This window comes from Saccostrea echinata, unplaced genomic scaffold, assembly GCF_033153115.1.
Source record: "Saccostrea echinata isolate AGI-Se365-2 ecotype Australia unplaced genomic scaffold, CSIRO_AGI_Sech_v1 ptg000016l, whole genome shotgun sequence".
In the NCBI taxonomy this organism is placed as follows: Eukaryota; Metazoa; Mollusca; class Bivalvia; order Ostreida; family Ostreidae; genus Saccostrea; species Saccostrea echinata.
This window is the reverse complement of record NW_026889765.1, coordinates 15610412-15627813: the sequence shown is the minus strand read 5'-3', so window position 1 is coordinate 15627813 and position 17402 is coordinate 15610412. Positions and strand designations below refer to the sequence as shown.

General features: G+C 34.5%; 1 protein-coding gene across 1 annotated transcript; it reads left to right on the top strand.

The window, feature by feature from the left end:
* The first annotated feature begins 1161 nt into the window (after positions 1–1161).
* Positions 1162–3748, top strand: LOC133188950 (E3 ubiquitin-protein ligase TRIM71-like). The gene is made up of 2 exons (XM_061324422.1): positions 1162–1186; positions 1313–3748. The coding sequence occupies exon 2, from the start codon at positions 1357–1359 to the stop codon at positions 3028–3030; it is 1674 nt and encodes a 557-aa protein (XP_061180406.1). The 5' UTR covers positions 1162–1186; positions 1313–1356; the 3' UTR covers positions 3031–3748.
* The last annotated feature ends 13654 nt before the right edge of the window (positions 3749–17402 follow it).

The window sequence follows — 17402 nt, the reverse complement described above, 5'->3', positions numbered from 1 at the left end:
TATGAGCATATCAACAGATTGGTCCTAGAAAATGAGCATGATCATACATGGAGGCAGAATTCATGAAATAGCAAACTTAACCATCACCTTTAAAGTAATATTGAAAAAGATAGCAGAGTTTGGTTCCCACACGGGACATCTTTGGTGCCAATTGCAGCCTCATGCTAAGAATTAAGTGTTTGAATATGGGTAGAATTACTTGTTTCAGGTATGAATTACCTTGCACTGCTTTATGCAGCTGTAACAGCTATGAAAATTAGGTCTTATGAGTACTAGTACAAGTACTATAAAACAGCAGCAATCTATACTTAGCAAATGTACACTGCATATATTCTTGAAATAAAAGTGAGTCTGGTATACCGTACCTATACTAGAACTTCATTAAAATCCTTACACAGATATTTTGCAGGGTACAGTAAATGTTAAACCAAACCCCTATCTTTACTCCTCACCAAATATTAACTATGAAGGTGAATCTGATGTGCTACAACATATTCAAGAAGCGATGTGACAGTCCACTTTGCGTCGTTGTCAACGCAAAATGTAATAACTCAAAAATGTAAAAACTATACTTTTTTAAAATTACAATTTGTCTTTTTACATCTTGCGTTGAAGTTAATGCAAAATCTAATATCGCAGAATGTAATGTTCGCTTCTCATCTCTACAAATAAATGCACTTATCATAGAAAGTGGTAATGCAGTGTTGCAATCAATCAAATTTCTTAATGCAACTTCGACTTCCTTATCCAAAATATTCCTAAATTTCCTGTCCGTATACGTATACGTTTTACATTGACCTCAAGGCAGAGTTAATTAAAACAAAATGTCATAGTCCTTGATAGTTGCATAACAAAACGATAACCATTTTTTGGGAAGTTTTCTTCTTTTGAATCATTGTTATTATACCTCGAAATGTTTCACCATAACTTTCATTTTAAACCAATTATAATAAATTCCTGTACCACTTTGTATTGTTTTTTAAAGTAAAACAAGTTATCTTACTGAAATTTGCACGTACTCGAAAATGGAAGTAAAAATCCGGGGGCGTTTTTTTTCCAAGTAACAAATTAGGGGGGGGGGGTGTAAATCAAACCGAAAGTAATATCGGAGAGCGTAAATGTTGAATTCCTGTCAAGTTCTTTGATATATCTCGATTGAAGATGTTTGTTACAAAATAGTGACAAGGTGAGTAATTAATGCTAACATTTGAGAAATGTATTATTTTTAGAGTTCTTTAAACTAACCTGAAAACTGCCAATCATAAATACAAATTATTAAGTAACTTTCAGTTCAGTTCTTTGATTTTTTTAGAAGGTTAACAAGCACACTTCATACGAAACGGTGTCAAAAGCAAAATGTCCACACCTATTACATGGGCACAAGAGGTGATCACTTGTGACATTTGTAACGATGCTGCCTATCAATTTTGCAACAGTTGTCAAATTAAACTGTGTGGAAACTGCATCAATAAACATGTCAATGCACATAAACTACTTCCGCATGACATTGTCCCTTTTACAAACAGAAGTGTGAAGGAGGTAAACCTGCAATGTGAAATACACCCAGGCCAGAAATGCGAAGCCTGCTGTCAACAATGCGATGTCATGGTCTGTATGAAATGCGTCATTACTTCTCACCAAAGCCACCGTATAGGAGAAATTCCTTCCGATTACCATGACAACAGGAAGAAGATTGTGTTAGAAACAGAAGAACTCCAGAAACTATATGATTTAGAGAAGCATCAAAGTGATGTTCGCGTTTCAAATGTCAAAGAAAAGATTTCTAAAACAACTCAAAAATTTGATGAGCTTGAGATAGAATTAGCGGAGCCCAGAAAACAATGGCATCAGGAGGTTGACGAAATTTTTGACAAACACAGGGAGTTAATTAAGTCCATGAAGGACAAAGCGCTAAAATCCCTGACTGAACAAATACACGAACCTAATAGCATGACCCAGAGAATGCTTGAAACATTAAAAGAAAACAAAGCAATATTAAGGTCCAAAACAGTCTCTAAAGTTGTCAACTACAAATCAAAACTTCAGGAATACAAAGCTATCGGTATACCTGAAGACATTAATGTTACCATTCCCTCCTTAAAAGTAAATACAGACCGGGGTAAAGAACTTATCGTAGAATTTGGAGAACTCAAAGCTTCGTTAACACAGAAGTTACTTTTCGATGAGACCAATGAAAACACAGATTTGTCTTCGACAGTACCATTGAGCAGGGACAGAATGGTTACTGATATTCAAATTCCATTTAGAGATCTAAATCCTGATGCAGTTGCTTGTACGGGATCTGATGAAGCATGGATGTCGGGTAGAAGCAGAAAGATATTACGTTTTCACGTAAATGGGTCTTTAAAGGAATCTGTCACCGTCTCGTCGGAGCCAGCTGACATCTCAGTGACTCAACAAGGTGAACTGATATACACTGACTACGTCAGTGAAACTGTGAATATTGTCAGATCTGGTTTGACAAAAGAGCTGATAAAAGCACCTAAAGGCTGGGCGCCATTGGGACTATGCTGTACCAATTCGGGCGATATCCTTGTCAATATGGCTACATATGATTTCAACAATCACAAAATAGTCCGATATGAGGGACAAAAAGTAATACAGGAAATAGAAAAAGATTCTTATGGCATACCTCTTTACCGGGGAGGAAATTTTAAACTTTATATAGCTGAAAACAGAAACGGGGACATTTGTGCCTCCGATGGAAATGCAAAGAAAGTGGTCGTGGTTGACGAGAAAGGGAAAGTCAGATTCCTGTACAATGGTGACGTAGCCAGTAGAAAGAAATATTTCTGCCCAGAGCAAATCGCCACTGATTCCTGGAGTCAGATCATTGTTACAGATCACAACAATGATTGTTTACATATTCTTGATGAAAATGGACATTTTCTAAGATGTTTAGATAACTGTGGATTAGACACACCGGGAGGACTGAGTGTGGACAATAAGGGAAGGTGCTGGGTTGGATCGTATTCCGGAAAATTGAAAGTGATTTCATTGAAGATGTAAACCTGCAGAAAAGATGGTTTGCTAAAGGATTAATGAGATAAAAGCTTTCTACCAAATATTAATTGTGGAAAAGTATATTTGAATCTTATTTTATACTGTTCCAACTTATATTTTGTGAAAGATTTTACAATAATGTGATGAAGGTCAGTGATGAAATGTATTTGACTAATTTGTTGTACTCTGATCAATACTTTAAAATAGTGAGACTGGTCCACTTGTAGATATAATGATGATATCACACAGAAAAACCAAAGTACCAAAAGTACAGAATTGATTTTAATGTGGGGTTAAATCAAATATGAACAACTTTCATTTAATCTGAATGCATTTTTAACTCTGTTCACATATTTTCAAAATAACATGGACACTTCATATTTGGAATGATAGTAGTGAATAACAAGTGAAAGTTTGCCACTTTCCTTTAACTTTCTAATGAAAAACAAAGGCATAATGTTAACTTTGGACTAGAATATTTGTACCAGTTTAGTTGAAAGTGTGTAATTTGTCATGGAAAAAAAGTGGAATCTGCAAAAGAAAAGGTTAAAAATCATTATTAATATAACTTACAATAAGTGATAAAGTATATAGTTTCATACAGTATTCAGGTATTTGCATTAATGACTGACTTAAGGCATGCATATGATTGACATTCTCAGGTTGGTATATATATCGTCTCTTATATGCAGCAGCAGAGTGATTTAATTTTTAAGTTAGAACCTTTTTGAATATAAGGGATTTATCAATAAGGGATTTATCAATAACCATATATTTTCTTCTCAAGAACAGCAAAGCCTTTATTATATTAATTCAGAAGCATCCTTACGTAGTATTCATTCACGTTTGCCCCCCCCCCCCTCCTCCGAACTACTTTTATAATTAAACTTTTCAATACTGAACCGATTTCTGCTCTTTCCTAGCCAAAGTACTCAGGTGACCGATGTGACCCATTGGCCTCTTGTTTTTAGATTCTTTTGGAAGAAAAAAAATTGCGGAAAGCTTCTTACATTTTGATCCATGAAATACTAGTATTATCACATGTTGCGTGAATTGACAATTTGTTAGAACAAAAATATGTTATTTTTGTTTGCCATTAATGTGTTGGATACCTTTAATGCCATTCTCAGTTTATAGTTCTTCGATTTCCTTCTTCGATCACTTTAAAACCAACGCATCTAGTTTAAGGACTCCCTTACTTACACATGTTCGGGAAAACGATTATGACGTCACGTTAAATCTTTACAAATGAATCTCGGCGAATAAATACTAATATTCCTTTTCATGCACACTCAAATACAGTCTTTTCACATAAATAATGTAAACATAAATCCATGTGTAACTTATCTTGCCATAATAATACTATTTGAATGTAGAATTAAAGCGACCTTGAACTTGCTGCACTGACTGAGATGACGTCACTGACAAGTTTGACCATAATTTCTCTGTAATAAAAATCCTGCAAATTAATGCGCGTTAATTATTGTTGACCATTTTGCACTAATTAAGTATCATATCTGTGGCATTTAAAAATCTATACAGACAATAAGATATAAAATAAGTATATTGAGCGAATATGTAAAAGTTGCTTTAAAATATAACTTAAATCCTATATCAAATAATCCTAGCACATGAAAACGAAAAAAAAATCTCTGCGTAAAAATGTAAAGGGTTAAAGTTTTAAGATATTAAATAAAACAAACGTGTAGAATGGAAGAATTTTTTTCTAAATATCCTTCCACCACAAGAAATAGTTCCCCTCCCTTCAAATCTCATTTTTTATCAATTTTGTGAGCGGTTTTTAAATTGATTATTGTATAATTTGTTTTAATTAATTCAAATGCGTTATAAAAAACTGAAATGTTATTGATAATTTTGACATTTGAGGTCCTGAACAAACTTCTGATTCAAAAGCTGACGAGTGGCATACCTTAAGACAAATCTTAATCATAAGATAGTTTTGTGAAATGGACCCTGGTTACTAGATGGCTCCATCATAGAACACAACTTTGAATGGTAACCAAATAAGATTTCAATTGTAAGCTTATTATTTAAAATGATTCATTTATTTGTATAGGAGACGCTGAACACAACTCGAAACAATATCAATTATTGATCACTAACAGGAATATTTATCTGTTAAAACTACGTAAAAATGATTATGCTAAAAAAAATAAATGACGTGGTCTCTTTTATTCTTGGACATAGTTGGAAAATATTTAGAGATATTTGCTACGTACTCCAAATTAGTCTCAATGACTTAGAACCCTCACTCTTGATTTTTAAGCACAACAGCAATTATCATTTATATTTTTGTTCCCCACTTTCACTGAAAGTGGGGGATATTAATTTGGGTCTGTCTGTAACACTTTCGTTTCCGCGCGATATCTCGAGAACCCTTTGGGCTTTTGCAATGAAATTTTGCATGACAACACCCTATGGCCTAAAGAAGAACCCTTTTGATTTTGAGGTCAAAGGGTCAAAGGTCAAGGTCATGAATTCATAAATTCTGTCTGTTTTAACACTTTCGTTTCCGCGCGATATCTCCGAATTCTTTGAGCTTTTGCAACGAAATTCGACATAACAACTCCCTGTGGCCTAAGAAAGAACCCTTTTGATTTTGAGGTCAAAAGGTCAAAGTTTAAGGTCGTAAATTCATAAATTCCCTCTGTGTGTAACACTTTCGTTTCCGGGCGATATCTCAAGAAACTTTTAAGCTTTTGCAATGAAATTTTATACCATGACTCCCTATGGCCTCTCTCGCCCCTCTCAAAGTGTTCCGCCCCGTTTTTTTTTTATTTATTGTATTAAAAGTCGCTTGGCACTATTTTTAGCACAGGGGCATGTGAACAGTTATTACGTATAATACATGTTGTCGACGGACTTTATATTCTAATTACATCTATTAGAACTGTTTAGTAAAGGCTAAATTAGACAACATTAATTGTGTAAAATTTTGACAATATCAAACGTGAATATAAACATTATACGTGACTTAATGTTTGCATTAAATTCGCTGTTTAATCACGTGTCTCCGTGGTCTAGTGGTATGTTGCTCGCTTAGCAAGCGAGAGGCACGGGTTCAATCCCCGGACGATTATCTTTTTGTTAATTTTTTTTTTGATGTACTAAATGATACTATTCAACATGTGAAATGAAAAAGATATGATGTCTGGCGTGTACAAACTCATAAAATCATTATTACAGTGTGATAGATATTCTGCATATAGTATATTAAAAAGAATCTTCTATACACATATTAAAGAATAAGCAATCAAATCTTTATATCCATACTGGCTTTTTTTTTTTTAAATTTGCTTCAATATACATGTATACATTTAATAATTCTACAAATACAGGGGCGCAGGGTGAACCCCCCCCCCCCCCGAACTGCGCATGCTCTTCTTTTTTCCCTAAGCGGGGGACACAAATTCTCTGAATTAGCTTGTTTCATTATATTTGACACTAACTCTTCTTCTTTTAAAAATCAAATTTTACTTATCTCCGTCTTGTTTACGAGTTGACATCCACATTTTGGTTACGAATTGACAAATTGGGTTCAAGTTGACTTTTATGAGTTGGTCAGGTTTACAGTCTGTGAGGTTACCATTCAGTCAGATTATGAGGTAATACGAAGGAAAATTAAGAAAAATAACGAGACAGAGAAAGAAAGACATACAGAGAGAGAGAGAGAGAGAGAGAGAGAGAGAGAGAGAGAGAGACTTTACAACTGATTAGAACCACAAAAAGGACAAAATTGACAGAAAAATATTTATAACATGACAGTATAGTGATCTTGATTTTGTTGTTTCGACCACAAGTCAAGATCATGACATAGTTTAAATAATGGCAAAAAAAACACGAAGTTTTAATTCATTCAAACAAGGGTTTGGAAATTATAGTCTGGACATAATTTGTAAATCTCTTAAGCACTGAATTTTGACCTCTGATTGTGATCCTTAGCCAAGATCAAGAGCATTCTTTAGTCATGGGTAACAGCATTTTCAAAATATTATCAATAACAATGTCCAGTGACCTTAACCTTTGCTGAGTCAAATCTGTCATGCCCTATATCATAGTCAACAACACTAATTAGCTGCAATTCACTACAATGAAAGGTAGTAAACATCAGAATGCAACACAATTATTGAAAGCACAAAGACTAGCTGGACAATTTTTGCTGCAAAAAATATCTGCCTTTAAGTGTGTTTGTGGGGAGTATGTGTGAGAGTGTTTGTGTGGTATTGGGTGTGTTGGGGAGTCGCATATGCGACCACAAAGATGCAGTTTCAATGCAAATAGCTGTAAAACTATCATTGAACAGTAAAAGTATTGATACTAAAATTTAAAATTTACAACCCGGTATATTGCAGGTCATGCACACCCTGGGGAGTCAGAATTACAAACTGCACTAAGAGAAACAGAGGAAGATTGATTGATTGATTGTATATTGTTTTACGTCCCATTCGAGAATTTTTCACTCATATAGAGACGTCACCATATACCGGTGAAGGGCTTCAAAATTTGACCTTTACTCGGCACTCAGGGCCATTGAGCAGTGAGGGATCTTTATCGTGCCAACGCCTGCCGGGACACGGGGCCTCGGTTTTTAAGGTCTCATCCGAAGGACCCGCAACTTTCACTTCAAAGTGCCGAGCGCATGGCGAAGGAACAGTTGCTACCCATTTTTTATCGACTTAGGTCAGTCGCGGCCGAGATTCAAACTCACGACCTCCCGATCACGAAGCGAGCGCTCTACCGACTGAGCTACCGTGAACGGTAAACAGAGGAAGAGGCAGGGTTAAAAAAAAAAAGGCGATTTCCATATTTATGAAAATTTCCAAAGAACATTGACCTGTGAAGTGAAGATGAAGCCTAAGAGAGTGTACTGGCCCTCAGAACTGAGGAATCCAAGCATACCAATCAAGTTATCTGATGAACACATTGACTACAAGTGGCTGAATCTTCCTTTTGTATTAAAATATGTGGAAAAATTCAAAGACCTTCAACAAGTTTTCATTGAGGCAGAAAGTTATATAAAATCTAATTTGCAATCATTTTTCGCTCACCTGAGCCGAAGGCTCAAGTGAGCTTTTCTGATCGAAATTTGTCCGTTGTCTGTCGTCGTTGGCGTTGTCGTAAACTTTTCACATTTTCATCTTCTTCTCCAGAACTACTAGGCCAATTTCAATCAAACTTGGCACAAAGTATCCATGGGTGAAGGGGATTCAAGTTTGTTCAAATGAAGGGCCACGCCCCCCTCCAAGGGAAGATAATTACGAAATAGCAAAAAATTAATGGCATTATTGAAAAATCTTCTTCTCAAGAACCAATGGGCCAGGAAAGATGAAACTCATGTGGAATTATTGTCAGGTAGTGTAGACTCAAATTTGTTCAAATCATGACCCCCGGGGGTAGGGTGGGGCCACAATGGACGATCAAAGTTTTACATAGGGATATATAGGAAAAATCTTCAAAAATCTTCTTCTCAAGAACAGCAAAGCTATGATTGGTCATATTTATATGGAAGCATCCTCAGGTGGTGTAGATTCAAGTTTGTTCAAATCATGACCCCCAGGGGTAGGGTGGAGTCACAATGGACGATCAAAGTTTTACGTAGGAATATATAGGAAAAATCTTCAAAAATCTTCTTCTCAAGAACAGCCAAGCAATGATTAGTTATATTTAAATGGAAGCATCCTCAGGTAGTGTAGATTCATGTTTGTTCAAATCATGACCCCCAGGGGTAGGGTGGGGTCACAATGGACGATCAAAGATTAACATAGGTGTATATAGGAAAAAACCTTCAAAGATTTTTCTGAAGAACGACAAAGCTATGATTGGTCATATTTATATGGAAGCATCCTCAGGTGATGTGGGTTCAAGTTTGTTTAAATCAGGACCCCCGGGGGTAGGGTGGGGCCACAATGGAAGATTAAAGTTTTAATAAACATAGGAGTATATAGGAAAAATCTTCAAAAATCTTCTTCTCAAGAACAGCAAAGCTATGATTGGTCATATTTATATGGAAGCATCCTCAGGTGGTGTAGATTCAAATTTGTTCAAATCATGACCCCCGGGGGTTGGGTGGGGCCACAATGGACGATCAAAGTTTAACATAGGAGTATATAGTAAAAATCCTTAAAAATCTTCTTCTCGAGAACAGCAAACTTATGATTGGTCATATTTATTTGGAAGCATCCTCAGGTGGTGTAGATTCAAGTATGTTCAAATCATGACCCCCGGGGGTAGGGTGGGGCCACAATGGACGATCAAAGTTTTACGTAGCCATTTATAGGAAAAATCTTCTTCTCAAGAACAGCAAAGCTATGATTGGTCATATTTATATGGAAGCATCCTCAGGTGGTGTAGATTCAAGTTTGTTCAAATCATGACCTCAAGGGGTAGGGTGGGGCCACAATGAAAGTTCAAACTTGTAGAGAAAAAAGTCACAGTTAGTCAAAAAATCATGTAAACATCCTTAGTTAGTGTAGATTTAATTTTGTTCATATCATACCCCCCCCCCCCACTCCCTTTTAGGGGTAGGTTGGGAACACTTATGCATTTTAGCTTTTCAATACTAAACAGATTTTTCCTCTTTTCCTAGCCACAGTGTCCAGGTGAGCGATGTGGCCCCTGGGCCTCTTGTTAAAAGCTCTGTGGATTTATATTATAATTAAAGTATTGACAAAGTCTTGTAGCATTTCATGCAAACTCAAACTTATTGAAGCATTTATGGTAGACTTCAGTGTCAAGTTATAAGGTGGACAACAAAGGACAGCATCAGGAGATAGCAAAGACTAGCTAGCAGAATCTTATTACAATATTATTAAAAGACCTCTATAGATTTATGGCTGCTTGGTCAAAGGTCAGGAAAAGGCTAAGGTTATTGATAAATACCAGGGATGTATATACATTGTACACACACTGTAAATGCATATTGTTATGCACTGTACGACTTTAATGGTTCCTAGTTAAGCACTTTCGTGAATAAGCACTGTTTGAATTTTTATTACCTGGGTTTTCCATCAGAAGAAATCCACTTAATGAAAAGGTGAAAATGGCGGATGGCTGCCTCCTACAGTTTTCAAAATAGCAAGTTTTATTTTGCAGATCAAATATGCATACTTCAGAGATGTACATAGTACCTGTAATTTCATTTTTGGTCATTTATGCGGAAAATACAAGTTACTAATCTTAGTCTTTTGTATGCAAAATATATTCAAAGGGAACAAATATATTGTTGGGATGTCACCTCATACAGTTTTTAGAATGGAACGTTTTCATAATTTGTGAGAAATACCAGAACTGTTCTCTGACAGCTTTCTACTTGTTTATCATGAATTTGTCTGGTGATCATGAATAAGCGCATACACGTTATATTCAAAACATAAAAGTTTGATAACATGTAATTACATTTAAATTTCCATATTTCATATTCAGGCTGACAAACCAATGAGTAAATTACTGGATACTCTAATCAATAGAGAATGAAGATATCGAAAAATGTCAGTCATGGTATTGTATATACATGTACATTTTATTTCACAGAGTATTATTTAAAATTTTTTATTAATTATTCAAAAACATCATTTAATACCAATGGAATTATAGTCTTGATATGGAATTTATTTTTGAATCATTGTCCTTTGTGTACTTTTCCTCCTCAAAATGAACAAGAGTATCTCCCTAGGCCACTGTCTCTCCTTCACTATACAGGATGATTTGTACTTTGGCATCTTTTGGTACCCTGATGATATACTGCAAGACAAAGCAAATATTTAAAAAGTTTTTTTTTACATTATCTTCATTATCATGAACTCATGTATATTATAGAAAATCTTCAAGTTAAATTCTGCCTTCTTGAAGTTTTCATAAACCACAAAACATGCATTTGACTTATTGCATATTTTTCTGAGAAAATTAATAGCTTAATATTTATACCTTCATTTTCATGGCTATCATGATTAGCAGTGGGTCACCCTTTTACCTGTGTATCAGGGGACACCAATACCTTTTCTGTCACTCTTGGCATGGGTGCCAGCACATCCTCAAATTAATAACATTATCCAGAAAATTAGTAGATGCATTTCATTGAAACCAAGTAGGATTCAAGGTAAATACTTGACACCAGGTAAGAGAGAATTTAAGGTATGTCGATATTGAATACACATGGACCGAGGTGTCATATGGGGGGGGGGGGTCTTGACCTGACAGGAAGACAGTGTTCTCCTGCATCCCCAAGAGAGAAAATTTTCAGGGGAAGTGTCACTCTAGAGCAAGACCTCTCCGTGGGGGAAGTCTCAATCTACAACACCTTCAATGTATCTTTGTAAGGATTTTTATGACGTTTAAGAATTCAGTATATGTAGGGTAGATCAAACTCACCATGGCTGATTGGATTTTAAAAGTGTTAAACCCTGAAATGTGATTTTTAAGAATTTCATCCCCAGTAAGTTAACTGTATCAGGTGGATTTCCAGACAGAGAATTTAAACCACGTTCTTCTAAAATACATAGAATAATGAACCTTACAAACAAAGACGATATCATTACAAGCCTTCGCTACTGGAACCATATTGTTTGTGTAGTTTTTCTACTTCTTTTATCACTTCCTATTTAGTGAAAACGGAAGGATAGATGGTTCGTATATTGTATTTTTACTTTTTAATACGGTTCTATAATATACTTCTAAAATACTAAATTCATTCTGACAATGTGTTCAGGTCTTCTCTTTCATATTTAGCAAACGTCTGGCATAATCCTCGACAAAATTTATAATAGAATGAAGTTTTGTCGCTAATTTAAAGGTACTTAGACACAGATTTGAACTTAATATTTTCTCAAATTTTCTGTATAATATCACGACTTATATGTTACAATAGCATTTCACAAGAAAATATGATTAAAAACTTATTTTATCTGGAAATTATTGGAACTACGAATTCCGGGAAGCGTTTGATTAACACATCTTTGCACTTACACAAATTATAACTTTATCCTTAATATTTAAGAAAAGAAGCGATTTTGTTATGTATTAATGAAAAATATTACATCTATAATCCAGAAAATTCAGAGTAGAAATATTCGAAAGCAAAACCAACTCATCAGTATTGTCAGTCCGTGCTCTGTGATGTGTACAGAGTTTAACAAATTGAACACACCCGTGAAACGTGAACTGTTTTTGTAAACAGGGCACGAGCTCTGTTATTGTTAATTACGATTCACCGGGTGTGTTCGGTTGTTAAACTCTGCACACACCACTGAGCACGGACTTACAATATTGTGAGTGGGTTTTGCTTTAGAACATTTCCTCTCTTAATTTTCTGGGTTATAGTTTTAATATCTTTCATTAATACACAACAAAATTGCCACTTTTCTTAAGTATTAAGAATAAAATTAAAATATGTGAAAGCGCAAGGATGTGTCAATCCATAGCGTCCAGAGATTCGAAGTTTTAATAACTTAGAGATGAAATAAGATTTTTATTATATTTCAGTATGAAATGCTATAGCAACATATAAGTCATGAAATTATACAGAAAATTTGAGAAAATATTAACTTCAGATCTGTGTCCAAGCACCTTTAAAGATCGGGGCTCTCTATATTTAGGACTTTTTAAGATGATTGCTTTTAGGTCTTTATTTTTACCTATATTAATATCACAGGTAATGACACGGTTAAAAGAAGAAGAAGAGCTAGAACACACAAGAGAATTTTGTTTTAAATGTTCAATATTTAGGCATCGTAAGGTTTGTTTATAATTTAAAAGTTTCGAAGCAACAGTTTGGGAACATCTGGAAATGCAGAGTGAAAACTTCAACTTGAAATATGGTAGAATGCAATAACTGATCCCTTATATACTCAGTATCACATCCACAAATAATAAATACACATTTATACTGTGAAGGTAGTTTTGGGGAAAAAGAGAGAGGTCAGTAAGAGAAAACTTAGAAAATATACAAAACTAGACGTGATCAATCTAAATGTTTAATATTTCCTATGAATCAGAAGAGAATTAAAAGTATATAATCTATGTTAATAACAGCACATCACAGATATTTAGCCAATGCCTTTCATATTAATCATAACTACACTTTTTATACAACAAAGTAATTCACTTGTGTTAATTACAGTGCATTACAGATACTTTGACAATGCCTTTCAATTTCATCATATGTACAACTTTTAAACAACAAAAACTTTTTGATAAAAATTTTCTCTGTGATATCCTTTAATACATAATAAATAATAATAATAACTAAATCAACATTTAATTTTTGAACACATATATTTACTAGTAAAAATAAATTGTTTTACAATAAGTATTCAAAGGTTTCAAAATTAAAAAAATAGACATTTTCATATTTACCAAAAAATACTGCTAGACTTTCAAAACTACTGTGAATATTAGACTTTTCTAAAACAATTTCTGAATGGCACACGAGATTTCTTTTACACAAAAATATTCAACAAATAAATGATCAATTGTTTCTATGTCACTTCTACAAAAAGTACATCACTTTTGATCTAAACAGGTAATAATTACTCGGGTCAATTTTTTGTAATGTTTTAAATTGTAGCCAGTTGTTACCTGATCATTCTATTTTATCAATGAAAGTTAGAATTCTAGAAGATTTACCATCATACTAATAGTCCATCATTTAGTACACCTTTCCGTAAACAACTAGAAGAATACAGGATTAGGAAACTAGAGACAGCCTTCCCATATGGAAGCAAATGACAATGTCGATAGTATTGGGAATCTTTCAAGTCCACAGTGTAGCAATGTGAATGTGATGGGACTTTTTAACAATGCTCAGAGACGTAAGCGTAGTCTTGGACATCTGTCATACAATAAACCTATTATAAACGATGTTTCTTTTGATTCACTACTACCTTATGTAAATAAACAGTTAGGTCTCCATCACACTCGCACAAAACTTCCTTTGAAAGTTCTATATAGTTTATTTGAAAAGGTCGAGGAAAGTCCATATTTGGATTCTTCGACACCAGAATACAGGCTTGGATCTGTGATTATGGATATTACAAATCAGGCCCCGGGATCATGAAACATCTTAAGCTTAAGACAAAATTTTTATGTTGTATTAAAATGTTGTAGAAGTCAAGCAGGCCAAAATTAAACTCTTTTACAGTATTGCTTAACAAAAATGTTGTTATCTGCAAAATATCTGAGATTAATTCAATAAATAATAAACATTTTATAGGCAATTGAAAATTTGACATAAGTCTAAGTATGTTTCATGATCCTGGGGCCAGGCTTTTTAAAGCGTACGGAAATTAATATGTACGACATTAATATGTCGCAGTGAGCTTGAAATAAAATACAGATTCTGACACTTCTGTTTCATATTTAGATATTTTACTAGAAAAAGACGTTAATGGTAACCTAACAACAGATCTTTATTATAAACGTGATGACTTCAACTTTTTCAATCATCAACTTCCCTTACTTATGTAGCAATATACCCGTATCACCTGCATATGGGGTTTATGTCTCTCAGGTGATTCGATACGCAAAAGCATGCTCTAGTATGAACAATTTCTAAAATGAGGCAAGCTATTGACAAACGAGTTGATGGAATTTGAAGTCATCTTTTTGCAATGACCTTGTCAACACATACAACCTATCATTGAGTCAAATGCTGAAGATATCAAACAGTATTCAATCTGGAAAGTCCAATGAAACGATACAAATTTGGAGCAGAGCAAACATGGACCTCAAAATTAAGAGGTGGGATCAGGTGTCATGGAGGAGTAAGCATCCCCTGCCGACCGGTCATGCTCCTTGTCATGATCGGGAAAAAAATCCGTAGACAGTTAAGTGTATAATAATGGCCTAACAATTAGTATGAAAACGTCAGTCTATATGGATGGTGATCTGTAATTTAATACAATGATATTTAAAAATACATAAACACCAGAACACCCTACTTTCTAAATATATAACAATTGCTCACTTTGAACAATATCATCAAAATACACTAGAAAAAAATGCTAACGCACCACTTTTTTATTCTACCAAATTGTCCGTAAGATTGGACTTGAATGCAGAAGACGTTCCACTTTCAATGTAAAAAGTACAAATGAATTCACATAAAACAGAAACTTATCGATATACCCAGAGGACATGCCTTAATTGATATTTGACACAAACATGACGACACTGACGAACTACTTGCGTACAGGTGCATCTACCCTGTTTGTCAATTCTTTTGATTTTCTAAAATATAAAGTTTATGTAGCAAAACATTGTACTTAATTTAATGAATGATGGAATACTAGTAACTTTCTAGCTATTTTAAGGATGACTTTTACTCAGATGACAAAAAAATCCACTGATAAGAATGAAAAACCATCTATTGTACTTATGATTGTGGAGTTATTATTCACTTTCAAATAGCTACAGTCGCGTTCCAAATTAAGAGTCACAAAATGGCTGAGTTGATATGTAGAGCTGAAAAAAAATTGGCCTTGTTCATAGCCATATATCTCTAAATCTCATAAAGGTACTTACCCCATCTTTTTCAGTACTTAGTAATGCATCCGTTGACTGCCAGAACAGCTCGGATTCGCTTTGGTAAGGATTGATATAAAGATTTTATATACGTTGAAGTTAGAGAGGTCCAGATTTCTAAAACATTGTCAATTACGTCCTTCTTGTTTTTATTTGAGAAATCCGTTTTTGAAGGTTTATTTTCACAGTTCTCTAAGCATTTTCAATAACGTTAATATCTGGATACTGTGGGGGCCAATTCATGGTGTTGATGCCATTTTCCGTTTTCCACCTAAAAGTCTCTCTAGATGGATGGAAGGGTGCATTATCTTCTTGAACAATATATGGTCTGTCCTGTTCATATTTGGCAATAATTGGCCAAAGATTTGCTTCAAGAACTTCATTATGTGCCAACCATTGGTGAGACATCCCCAAAAACATAACACTTAGCTGTGGAGTCTGTTTATCACTGTAAACTCCAAGACAGCGTGGTTTCCATTTTCCCTCATTTTTTTCTCCAAGCAAAAACTTTCCGGTTTCATCTAAAAACAATCTGTGTTTCATCAGAGAATATCACTCTGGACCAATCACGATTTACAGTCCAGTGTAAATGAGATCTGCAAAAGATTCTGTGCTTCAGTTTGGAAATGGTGGTTGTTTTCTTCTCAACTCTCCTGTGATACCCATTTTCATGCAATCTCCTTTGCACTGTGCGTTTGGATAGCTTCTGTGGTGTATTTTCATAACTTTTACGATATTCAAAAGTCTTCTGTCTGATCTTTCACTACTATGACTTTTTCTGCCACATTTGCACTTCTTTTTGATAAACTGGTATTTTCCTGGTTTTCAATCCTTTCAAAAAATGACACACTGTAATCTATTAATTCCTTATATTTCCCCCATTTTTTTCCACTGTTACAGTGGTGAAAAACAGAGTTTTAGGATCAACTTTTTGGCCTATCTGTCAAATCCTTTCCCCTGGCACCCATTGCTTGTATTCTGCAGACGACAACTTTATTTGTAAACAAAGACTTACCTCCCTTTAATCAGGTAATTGAATTTATGCCTTGATAGAAAAGTTCTGGGTCAAAGCATCTTAACGTTAGTAATACTTGGAAATAATACATCAATTTAACATGAAGCGAATTAACCAATCCAAGGGCTCTTCATGTTCGCTGCAGCTTAACCTATCTGAAATGGTAAGGTAGATTCTATCGCATAACTAGACAGCCTAATTCACTAACTATGCAATTATAACATAATGTACTTTATAGCATTCCATATCTGTCAACTAAATCTCTGGGTAAACATCATCCTCAAGTACTTAAATGCAACTTTTAGGAAATATGTTACAGAAGTCTTAAGAATCCAAGCTAAGGTTGATCTGCATTCATCTTACTCTTGGACAAATGCTTTACAAAATATTCTGTAATATTGTTGCCAAAAGATAAAACGGTTTTAAAGTTCAGAATTTATTATAAGTCCAAAAATATTAAATTCACAAATGCATTTTATAAACAAACTGATTTTAACAAAGGAATTTCGTAGATGGAACAAACTGAATTTTACAAAGAATTTTCATAGATTGACTCACATACAAACTCACTCACATCTAATCTTTGACAACTCCGCCCACTTTCGTACTTTCCAGCCAATTAAATTAAGGATAAGAAAGTTGCATGAACAGGGGGAATCTGTACGACATTAATTTACAAGATTGAAATTAGGTAGAGCTAAACATAACAAATTCAAAGAAAACAATCCTAAGATCTAACCATAAAGTTGATAACACGTATGAGTAAATGACATTGATATCGTGAGACAGGAAAGAGATGTAAAGGATTAGATATTGCTACCATGTG